The 12,822-nt window shown below is 37.4% G+C and overlaps 1 protein-coding gene across 2 annotated transcripts in view; it reads right to left on the reverse strand.

Annotated features, from left to right (window-relative positions):
* epha6 (eph receptor A6) overlaps positions 1 to 12,822 on the reverse strand; it is a 134,820-nt gene that overhangs the window by 83,935 nt on the left and 38,063 nt on the right. For both annotated transcript variants that reach the window (XM_051108536.1, XM_051108527.1), the window contains exon 3: positions 10,733 to 11,402. In XM_051108536.1, the coding sequence (XP_050964493.1) occupies positions 10,733 to 11,402 (670 nt within the window). The remainder of the gene's footprint in view (positions 1 to 10,732; positions 11,403 to 12,822) is intronic.

The following is a 12,822-nucleotide window of genomic DNA, read 5'->3' on the forward strand; positions in this document are numbered from 1 at the left end:
CATGGCAGTCATGTTGAACACCTAAAGAAGTTTTGGATTATTGATGCCTTTTAGCCATTATTAAGATATCCTGCGAACTAACATTAGAGTTACAAGTATAAACCGATTACCAGCATTGAGCTGGACATGTGATTTTAAAATGGTAGCTCTGGAGGATAACCAGCTCCATGTAAAATAAATCAACTTTTAAGAGTAAATCACTTCATTTGGATGGTTCATGTGCAGCATTGTTCTTTTTTGTGGGAATATTTGGTTACAAGTTGCTGTTCATTGCTTTTTTTTCCCCAAATCCTTATGAACCTTACAAATTAAATACAGTACAACTTTAATACAAGTTGTATTAGCAAAGAGTCACATGAACTCATTCTATATTTATTTATAAAACTTCATAAATGATTTAAATAAAATCATTTAAATTAGTACAAACAGACAAATAATCACAGACATATGATATAAGTCAATTATTTAATTTCAGATGAAGAGGTGGCTAAAGCAGCTCTGCAGTGCGTCGAAAATACAGGAATAGAAATGAGGCGCCTGTCAACTAAAGGCGCATTGCGACAGGCTTTCAGTGTACTTGGCATTTATATTCAATGTGGACAAGGTTTTAGGAAGCTTCAATGCAATTAGATACTTTTGTTAGAACTACTTTTTATGTTTGCTTGTTGTCAAGCCTGACTAGCTCAGTAAACTGCACAAGCCTCCCCAACACTGATGGACACCCCATGGAATAACTGTCACTACTGTTAGAGGAGTTTTATGCCATCTTTTGCGATATTTTATAGTTTTTGATTTGTAGACGACAGTTTTAATAAAGCTCTCCTCATCCTGCTAAAGACAAGACAGTAAAATGTCTACACTGCATTTGGCGCAATCAGTTCTGTGGTTGGTTTTCTCACTGTACTCTGGCACAATGTAGATGCAATAATCTCAGGATATTGATGTTTTGTTTTGTTTTTTTTAATTCTCTAACCTGAAATACTGTCTGCTGCAGATCTCTAGAGTGATGCTGCTTACTAAAACGGTAAGCTTTTCCTCATTCCCCTTCACCTTGGCTGCACTGCTTAAACAAAGAAAAAAGTTTAGAAGAATATTTGAAAAGAAAGCGTCCCCACCTTCAGATTCAGAGCAGCGTTTGAAGCTTCATGTGCCTGATATGACTAAGCAAAAAGAAAGGAGGTGGAAGGAAAGGAGAGAAACACTCTCATGGCATCTCCTGCTGTGCGGGTGTCCACTCATCTGCTGTTTCAGTAATAGAGAAGAAGAGAAAAAACAGCAGAGGGGGACAAAAAGAAGAAATAAAGGAGGTCTGTTACTCTTTAAGTTTCTCACTGAGTGACAGGAGTTGGAAATACTCTGAATTGTCTCTGTAATTGGGGTAAAACAGTAAAGCGACAGAAAGTTTAAAGTTTCTGCTTTGCTTCTGTTCCTCTGTATAATGTGGAGTAGTGTCCATAATTCAGTAAGAGGTCAAGCTAAGGTCTGAAAAAAGAGAGAGAAACAAAGAAAAAGAGAGTGATGCAGTGAAAAGACAACAAAAACACAATTATAAAAATAAAGCAGTCCCAGATGACTGTGGCAAACTTAATTAAGCGCATTTTGTACAATTCATCATTGTGTCTTTAGCCTCAGTGACCTCATGCAGAGGAAAGAAACAGAACGTTTGATGCTGTGAAAACTACACTAGAAGAAAAGCAACCAAGTGTCAGAGAGGCTCACTTCTGCAGAAAGGATTCAGAGTGCTGAGGGTCAAGCTTGTGTGCTTGAATCCCAGGAATGGCTTTATTTAGCAGATGGTTTAATTAAAATGCACAATGAGGGGGAGAGAGGAAAAGAGAGACAGAGACAGACTGGCAGAAGAAAGTAGAGGGATATAGAAAAAAAAGAAAGAAAGAAGTAAATTAGCTGTGAATCTAACAAATGACTGTAATTAGCTGGTAGCTGCATGCCGAGATGCAGAAATGGGGCCAGTCACAACTGCAACTTAACTGGAACACAACAATCCTGAAGTCCATATTGAAAACAAGCGGATTGAAATCCTTCCAAACAGTCGGATGTCTTTGTTGTTCTGTTCAATACAGCAGCCCTAGACTATTCAACTAAATGGTATAAGAGCTGGTTTGTTTTTCATTTGTTGTCTAAGCCATTTATTGCACTGTTACCACAATTTGTGACGTCTAAAACAGTTTAAACACTCTCCTAGTAGAGTGTGCACAAACGCTTAAAGGAGAAATCAAAGCCATGCGACCCATAAGCTTTTGATATAGCATTTCCTCAGCAACAAAACCTAAGCCTAAGCCTAAACCTAAGCAGACAAACAACTTGTCAGAACTTGATGCCACTGACTTTTATAGTCAACTAAATAAATCCACTATGCAACCTCTCTTTTTCTTGGGACTCAAAAAACAAGGAAGAAACAAAGAAGAAACCACCCTGGGAAGATAGCCTCACCAAGACCTTAACTTGACCAAGAGCAAAATCCAAAAAAGGAACAAGTCCCCAGTTCTCTTAAGAGAAATGAGGGTCGGTAAGAAAACCATCTTGACAGTCAAAAACTCATCTGACTCAAAAGGTAGCCCTGTCAAAACCCTATAGGATCACACGTAAGTCCCAAGATGGAATCTGTGTAGAACAGAAAAACCTTAGCTGTCCCATCCTATGCATGAACCAAGACACAAGAAAGTGTCTTACTAAAGATACACCATTAACAGCAGAAGTTGTTCAGCAGAAATAGCTGCTTCAGCAGTAAAATGCTTCTGCAAAAATTCCAGCACTGAAGCTACCCGGCAGTGAACTGGTCTACTCCCCATTGTCTGCACAAAATGTAAAAAATGCCACTTTGAAAGCACAGAGACATCTCATAGATCATGGTCTCAATAATATCAGACAGAAGTCTGAATCCCTCAGAGTGCCCCATGCTGAGGCCAAACTCAGTCTCCAAAACTTCGGAAGTGGATGCCATAGCAAGCCCAGAACCTGAGAGAGAAGGTCTGCTGTGACCAGCATTCTCTAAATAGGTTTCTCCAGAAGAGAGACCAGACCTGAGAACCTAGACCATGTCCTTTTGAACTCTCCAGAGAACAGCCGGCACTGGGATAGACAGTGTGAACCATAGGGAGAACGCAAACAATCCCACCTCCTCTCTGCCAAACTTTTGTCAGATAAGGCTAATAATCTGAGGGTGCACAAGATGTAAAAAAAATGCCACTTCAAAAGCATAGAGACATCTCACAGATCATGACGAAAGCCTGAATTCCTCAAAGTGCCCCATTCAGAGGTCAAACTCAAAGTCTCCAAAACTTTGGACATGGATGCCATAGCAAGCCCAGAACCTGAAAGAGAAGGTCTGCTGTGATCAGCGTTCTCTAAGTAGGTTTCTCCAGAAGATAGACCAGACCTGAGAACCTATCATGTCCTTCTGAACCAGAGAACTCTCTCTCAACTCCAGACAATTGGTGTGCCATTTGAGAAGCCTTCCAACAATCATCCTTCCAACTGCCACAGGCCTGGCCATTCTTGTAAAAAGCTCCTCAGCCTATCAGATATGAAATTGCTTTGAAATTAAAAACCATACCATAGGGAAATTCCTGGGCCAAAATCAGAGGATGGTTCCAAATAAGCAGAGGGCACTCAGAGTCTTTAATAAGCAGGCCAGTGGGGAGAAAGTCCTTGGCCATTGACTTACCATTAAAATGGTGTCATATGGAGTAGGCACAATGGTAACACTGAAGACACTGACACTATGAGACCCATTAAACTTCGACACAGGCCTACATGCCACTGCAGATAAATCTTCTTCCTGAAGAAAAGAAATCCATCCATGATTATGTGAGCATGCTGGTGAAGTGACACCTCAGTGGGTGGTGCTAGTGCTATCCACCAATGAATGAGGCTTCAGACAATCGCCACACCAGAGAGTGTTCTCATAGCATCAGCTAGTGATGCAGAGTTGAAGTGAACCTCTGAAATGCAATTCTGTTTGGAGCTCTTCAATTTGAAATTGGGCGACCTCAAAATAAACTTCCAGAACTTTGTATATTACAATCAAACCACACCATAGATTTCAAGTAAACTAAACTGCGAGCACCTCCTGAGATTGTTTATTTGGAGCATTCACAAAAGTCTCACAAAAAAACTGTTGAGGTCACTGGCATAAATGAAGAAGTCCTTACATTCATTTGTTTACATAAACCTCAACATGTTTGGGCAGCAGAGCTCCACTGAATCCTAAAAACAGCCAATCAGACACACACTGATGGCTTGTTTCGTCTGTTCAAGATATGATCAAATGTGTTTCTTCAAGCGTGCATCTTTGCGTCTAAGCGAAATCATTTCTTGTCAAATGTCAATTCAAAATGTCTTAAAAAGTCAGCTACCACAGTGGCTGGTAGATGAGAAAAATGCATACATCCAGATTTGATGTGTTTAAAAATAGCTACACTTCAGACTAGGTTAATTTTGCTATAGTTGATGGTAAGGGTAGGAGAGTCCAGGACTCTGCAGCAGAATTTAAATAAGCTATCTGGCATTTACTGGATTGGTTCAATGTCTCCGTCTCGTCTCGTTCAGTCCTGGGGCAAAGTAAACTTAAAGTCAGAACACACACATTCAGTATGTACCTTTCCAACAATCCCTCACAGCTGGCAGAACAGACCATTGATGCAACACAGTGGAGAATCAGAACACGACAGGGAAGGAGAGCAAACGGCAGACAGGTGTTGATGTAATGGATAAAAATCTGGTGCGTGAAGGTGAGACCTGGCAGAAGAAACAAAACATATAGAGAAATACGCTAAAGGAACCTTATGCTTAGATCAGAGGCGTGGAAAAAGATACAGGACACTGCTGTATTAATGCAGTAGAGATGAAATAATATTTGCCTTGCTTTCCGGTTGCAGTCAGACCTGATTAGGATCAAGACTGAAGAAAGCTCCATCCAAGGCCCAAGTAAACAACAGGCTTTGAAGAGAAAGCGCCTTTCGCGGGCTTAAGAATCAGCTCATCTTGTGTTTTCCATTATCCGTATCAAAATATATAAATCCAAAAGCTGGTATTACATTTCCCAGACATATGCGTACACAAGTTTGGCTAATTGTACAACCTGGGTAGAGATTAATGTGAACATTTTGACAGCTCTGTATACATGCAAAATCTGTACAGAAAAAAAAGATGACAGAATGTGTAGAAGGAATTTTTATAAGCAACCGGCAATTCTTGAATTACTGGTGCAAAATGAATATGACAAACTTGAGTTAGGATATAGGTATGTCACACAATCAGATGAACTGAACTTCCTGTATGCATAGAATAACTGAACTGTAAAATGTGAAACCAGTCGGTTGAGAACTAGTTGTAAACATCCTATATTTAAATATATATATTATTAATAATATATTATTGTTATGTTATTTTACAGTCCTCTTCCTCATGTACATACTAGACTTTTGTGCCTTTTTGAGACTTTTGTGACACTGTGTAATCAAACTGTCAAGAATAAACGTTTTTTTTTAACACAAACTTAAATTAAAATACAAAATAGTCTTAAAAACACAGCAGTTTACAGTGTATGCTATTATCCCATTCCAAACTTTTTTTTTCAAAAAACATTTCTGAAAGACTCTACCACCCTTTCACCCTGTATGCCATCTGCCAAAATCCAAAGTTTGAGCTGCTGAAATGTTGTATTTCTCAAACAATGTTTTGAAAGAGCTGCAAAACCACAGTATTCAAACTGTTTAGGAATACACCCTGAAATGGCTTACTTGTAGTTGTCTTTGTACATTAAACCATGATAGGATAAAATATTTTAACATAAAAAAAAAAAAAAATTGCCACACTTCATCTTTCAGAGATTAGCAGTGTACAATGGCACGATTGACTTATCTCTGTGCTTTTAAGTGGAACAACTTGCTCGGCAAAAAAAGAGCAACACACAAAAAGAGCGTGACAAGCTTTTTAAACCCTTAAGGCTACAATCTATCCTAGCAGAGCTGTGAAACACAGACTAGCAGCAGGCAGTGTGATTCTAAAGCGCCACAGCAGTGGGAGGCGCCCCCAGAGCATTAGTCCGGCAACAGTACAGACAGTCTCTCCAGGACAATGTCAAATGAATGTAAAAATCATTTATGATACATTAGGAAATAGTACAAGGGTGACATACTGCATCTGCTGGGATTCAAACAGTGAACATTTCTGCTGTCCCATTATACCAAGGGAGCGAAGAAGCAAACAGATTAAGAAAGTTGGCAGGGAACTGTGAGTTGAGCAGTTCTTTTCAAGGGTTTAAAGGGACATTTTACCCAAAAATGAAAATTCTGTCATTAGTAACTCATCCTCATGTTGTTCCAAACCCATTCAAGGCCCAGAAAGGTAGTAATGTCATCACTGAAATAGTCTCTGTGTCGTTTTTCAACGACTTAAGACAACAATTTCTTCTCATCCGTGTCAGGTACTGTACTCCTGTGAATGCACGCCAACTGACAGGGAAGAGAATACATTTTTCAATAAAGTCCTTATTTTTGTTTTCTTTGCACATAAAAAAGTATTCTTGCAGCTTTATGAACCACTGATGTCACATGGTCTATTTAAACAATGTCCCTACTACCATTCTGGGCCTTGAACGTGTCAGTTGTGTTGCTGTCTATGTAGCATCAAAGCTCTTGGACTTCATCAGAAATATCTTAATTTGTGTTCCGAAACGAAGGTCTTACAGGTTTGGAATGACATAAGGGTGAATAATTAATGACAGAATTTTCCCTTTTGGGTGAACTATCCCTTTAAGAGCTACCAAAAATCATTTACTAAAACTTTTTGTCCCCATGTTGCTTATCAGCCAATATCAAAGATTTTCTTCATTTATTTAGAGTCATATGATGTTCCTAAAAAGAACATATTATTTGTTTATATTGAGTGTAATGCAATGTGTTTACGCAGTTTGGAGTCCAAAAAACACATTATTTTCCACATACTGTACATTATGTTTGCTCTCTGCCCTGTTTTTCTGAAACACGTCGATTTTTACGAAGTTCATCACTCTGAAAACCACGGTGTGCTCTGATTAGTGTTTGTGATTGTAGAAACAGAAACAAGCACTACATTACACTGCTCAATACTCGTGTTTGAAGAGCCAGAAGCAAATTCTTTAAATATGAAAATGTACTTACAGGCTGTGAGTCAGAAGCGCCAGACTGTCAGACTGTCCAAAGCTGGAATTGCCCCACTTTATAGCATGCACAGCCACTCTCCCAGGTTCAGGAAACAGTCCTCCATAAAATGGGGTGCACACACTTGAATATTTACATTGTACTGTTCTGGAACAGTGTTGTAAATATAACTGTGATGTAGACATGTGGGGGCGTGTTTGAATGAGCCATTTTAGGAAGGTGTGGCTGGGTCTTAACTTTTATAGACAATATCTCTTTGGGTTTGAGACTTTAATCTTTGCAACTTTACAGATCTTCTATATGCACAAACAACTTGTAACACTCCAAAAACAAAGGAAAATATGATATCGTATCATATGACCCCTATAACTTTGCATACAATTTTCCTCTATTTTTATATTTGCCTTTGCCTTCATCAAACTCCTGCTTAAAGTTTATCAACACATTTAATAATATAAAAGTATTAAATGTAATCTTTAGCAAATTTTAAAATGATTTTCCATATATGTGACCATATATGCATATATTTTGTATACTTTACATTATAATGTTGCAATGTTTAAATTTAAAACATCTGATCAGTTTTATTTTTTGTTTAGTTAGATAAAATTATACACACATTTTACTAATTTTACTAAATTTTACTAATGTGATTCCACCAGTCATAACAAACAAACAATAAGCAAACAAACAAATAAACAAATAAATAAATATCATCATCCCATCAGTATTGGTCAGAATTTTAAAACTGCATTCCTATTATAATTTAAACAATGGAGGCAGTCGAGGCCTAATGGTTAGGGAGTCGGACTTGAAACCCAAAAGTCATGGGTTCAAGTCTCGGTACTGGCAGGGATTGTAGGTGGGGGAAGTGAATGACCAGCACTCTCTTCCACCTTCAGTACCATGACGGAGGTGAGACCCTTGATCAAGGCACCAATCCCCTAACTGCTCCCTGGGCACTGCAGAAAAAATGGCTGCCCACTGATCTGGGTGTGTGATCCCAGTGTGTGTGTGTGTGTGTGTTTTGTTCACTACTCTTTGCTGTATGTGTGTGCACTTGGATGGATGAAATGCACAGTATTGCATTTCCGAGTATGGGACATCTTTCTTTCCTTTCCTTTCCTTTCCTTTCCTTTCCTTTCCTTTCCTTTCCTTTCCTTTCCTTTCCTTTCCTTTCCTTTCCTTTCAAAAACACTTGAAAATTATTTCCACAATTGTTTATACATGACAATGACAACCTGGAACTGACACATCTGGATCACTAACAAACAAACTTTAGAAGATTCAGTACATACTCTGAAAATTCAGCAATTCATCTGTCTCTCTCTTTCTCTGCTTCTGTCCCTGACACACACACACACAAACACCATGCTGAGCAACTGGTCTCTGATGGGCAGGGGAGAGCTGATTATGGATTCACTTTGCAGCAGGAGCCGCCCTGACGCTGGGGATTTGATTAGGGCTTTGACAGGTGCCAGTGCGATTGCAGCCTTAATCTGAGGAGTGATCTGCTTAGATAATGTGCAAAGAGGAAGAAAGAGACAGAGGTGGCAGGAAACGGAGGAGGCAGGTAGTAGAGATGCACTGAACGGCCTTGTGACAGCAGAGCTTTACTTTTGATGTACTCACTAAATCTAAATCATATCACAGACAGCGTGCTATCGTAAGAGTGATACTTCATCTGGCACATCTTACAAATCCAGAGAAAGAGACTAAAAACGAGTACCTTTCACAAAGCTCTCGGCTGAAATGCTCAGTTACTGTATGATAATGAGAACGTAATGATGTCTTTGACTCCCATTGCCATCTTCTATTCTCTCACATGTACAGAGATCCTCCCTACAGGCTGCCGCAGCGTGAACCGGGTCAGTCACTGATGTCTCTATCATGACTGTCCCGTCCTCTTTCCGTACAGGAGATCTGCTTGCATCATTGGATCACAGCAGAATTCTCTCATCTCTTTTCACCTACTGTCAGGAATGGAGCTTTTCTCAGTCAATCACGAACGGAGCAGAGGTGGGCGGTATGACCAAAATCTTAAGTATGAGTAATTTTATATCTTGTTAACTTTATATTTAAGCAATGTCCCACAAGCAAGTGCTGATGTACTGAATATCTCATTGATTTTGCTTTTATACATGAGCATATATTGAGTGACGCATATTTCAGACAAAAGCTGGCTTGTTCTCCACCAACACAAACAGTTCCAAAAAAAGCAAGTGAAGTATCAAGCTTTGCACGTCGGCAAGCAACGTACAGAATGGAATACAATATGTGAGTGGAATGGAGTGACAGTAATTTTCCCTCCCGGCGCAAATCATTCTGTAATCACTCCGCTCCGGGTTGCCCGTTTCCGAGCAAATCTGAAGCCAGAGAAAATACAGATACTGTAACTTTTTTAAAAATAAATAAATAAATACATAAAATCACAACAAAATCACAACTCACACACATTGGTAAGAGAGTGTTGCACAAATGTATTTTTGCATAATTCAAAATTATATATATATATATATATATATATATATTTATTCCAGTCTTCTGTGTCACATAATCCTTCAGAGTTAAGAAACATTTATTATTATTATTATTATTATTATTATTATTATTATTATTATTATTATTATTGTTGTTGTTGTTGTTGTTTAAAACAGTTGAGTACATTTTCTTTCAGGATTTTTTAATTAATATTTCTAAATTATAGAAATTAATAACTTTATTTAGCAAGGATGCTTTAAATTGATCAAAAGTGATGATAAAGTAACTTATAATGTTACAAAAGATTTCAGATAAATGCTATTCTTCTGAACTTTCTATTCATCAAAGAAACCTGAAAAAAATTTACTCAGCTGTTTTCAACATGATGATGATAATAATAATAATAATAATAATAATAATAATAATAATAATATAATAATAATAATAATAATAATAAAATGCTTTTTGAGCAGCAAATCAGAATATTAGAATGATTTCTGAAAGACCATGTGAATGGAGTAATGATGCTAAAAATCCAGCTTTAAAATCACAGGAATAAGTTACATTTTAAAATATATTGAAATAGTAACAATAATTCAAAATTGTACTGTTTTTGCTGTACTGATCAAATAAATGCAGGCTTGGTGAGCAGAAGAGATGTCTTTAAAAAACTTTTAAAATTTTTTTTTCTAAAATGAATCACAATTAATCCCACCTGACATTACAGTTTTTAATTATATATTTATATTGCAATAATTTTGCATTCAATCTTCAAATTGATGTAGAAAAAACATAAAGAAAGTATATTTTCAATATTTGTTTAATGCAATCTTTTTTATGGCTAAAGGTGCACACTTTAGGGTGTAAAACTCAATGGGCTCAGGGGAGGCGAGAGAGATGCGAATTCCCACTGTAATTTTACCTGCTGGTGTCGCTGTTGCACAAGAAAAACAAGTGATTTATTTTTATTAAATATTTTAATAATTATATAATCATTCATATAATCTATATGTATATCTATATGTATATTACTGACAAACCCTATTGCCGAGACAGAAAACAAAGCAGGATTTAATGTTTAAACTCACCAATACAGAGACCGTCACTCTCCTCATAGCCTATGCTGCAGACACAACGGCCCAGCGGCACCAGCCAATCACCATCAGCTCCACAGTACAGCCTGGGTGTGTCACGTTCCTCAGCATTCTCAACACACGCTCCCCTGACCTCCACCAGTGAAGACGAATCCACCCGCGGTACAGTGTCAGGGAAGGCGGCAAGGTTTCTCAGGGTAGACGGGCACTTTTTGTAATAAACTCTCACAGACACCAAGGCGATACATGCACCCACGTCCTGGAAGGCCAAGTAGAAACCCTTACGAGCTATTGGACCCACTTCCCGCACTTCTGTATTCAGCCTCAAAACACGGTCGCCCAGGTCTGTCTGTGTGAAACTCTCGTCGGCGGCAATAGTATCGATTTTGGCGTAGTCGTTGGGATGAAAATGAGCATTGGCACCATGCGGCTCATCTGCCTCAAAGTAGAGGAGGTTAAAAGTCTCCTTACAGGTGCCGGAGACCCAGGGGATGCTGTTGCAGTCCCGCAGGGTGAAGCGAAGCTCCACGTAGATCTTCTGCGCAGCCTGACGGGGTATCCAGTTTGTACGGAGCCAGTTGTTCTGGTTGGGTTCCATTACGTGGCACACCTGGAAGGTGTGGATGGGACGATTATGCTCATCCATCTCCGTGATGGCGTCCCACTGTGGAGAGCAAAGGACAGAGGAATGAGAAGATAGATAGTGGGATAATTGGAGAAAGCAATAGAAAGATGTGAATGCTTGGGAAGGGCAATGTTCTTATTGAGTTCTCTGTGGGATTCAGAGCAGCTGGAGCCCAAAAAAAATCAAACAGAAGTTAGCTTCATCAAATTAGCATAAGAAAATCTCTTGTTTTACTGTAAATTGAAACACTCACTGTTTACATGCAAATCTAGTCATTTATTAATTGACTGTTTTTTTTTTTTTTTTTTACTCAAGAGCAAAAAATAAAAAAAAATAACACTAATAATAATAATATTAATAAATGAATACACACAGGAGGTATTTTTAATATTCATAATTATTTTATAGATATAATGCTTTGCTGTTGGAAAGTATAGGAATCATAGAGAACAGCAGGTTCGTTTTTGCCTATTGCTTTAGGAAATCTAATAAAATCCAAAATGCATTACAGATATATAACCAATATAACATATTTTGAATAAAATGTAGCATTCCATACAGTGACAACCATGTAAACGTTACCCAAAATAATATATATGTTCACCGTGCTATTTAGCTGACAATTTAGTTAAAAACGCTGTTTTTTTGCTGTGTACACTGCATATATACACTACCGTTCAAAAGTTTGGGGTCAGTACATTTTTATTGTTTCTTTTTTTTTTTAAAGAAATTAATACTTTTATTCACCAAGGATGTATTAAGTTAATAATTAAAAGTTTATTCAAAGTTAATAATAAATAATTTACATTGTTATAAAATATTTATATTTTGAATAAACACTGTACTTTTTAAACTTGTTATTCATGAAAGAATCCTGAAAAAAAAAAAAAATCACAGGTTCCAAAAAATATTTGGCAGCACAACTGTTGATATTATCCAACATTGATCATTCTAATAATAAATCCGCATATTAGAATGATTTCTGAAGGATCATGTGACACTTAAGACTGGAGTAACAGCTGATAAAAATTCAGCTTTTCATCACAGGAATAAATTCTATTTTAAAGTATGTTAAAATAAAAAACATTATTTTATATTGTAAAAACATTTTGCAATATTACTGTTTTTTTTCTATATTTTTAATCAAATAAATGCAGCTTTGATGAGCATAAGAGACTTCTTTAAAGACTATTACAAGTCTTACTGACCCCAAACTTTTGAACGGTAGTGTACATCAAATGGTTATGCACCTGTATACAAATGTATACAAATGAATATACATATGTGTAATGGCAAAAGAAAGCAATGTAGAAGCAACTGTATAAAAAAACTAATTTAACGTAAACTGAAGTCACTGAAGCAATAGTTTTCTCTTCCACCGTAGTTTAAGTTTACGGTCCACCCAGTTTGGAAACTCAGGTATCAAAAAAAAATGTACAGATAATTTACTCACTCCCTT

The sequence above is a fragment of the Labeo rohita genome, chromosome 1 (assembly GCF_022985175.1).
Source record: "Labeo rohita strain BAU-BD-2019 chromosome 1, IGBB_LRoh.1.0, whole genome shotgun sequence".
Lineage (NCBI taxonomy): Eukaryota > Metazoa > Chordata > Actinopteri > Cypriniformes > Cyprinidae > Labeo > Labeo rohita.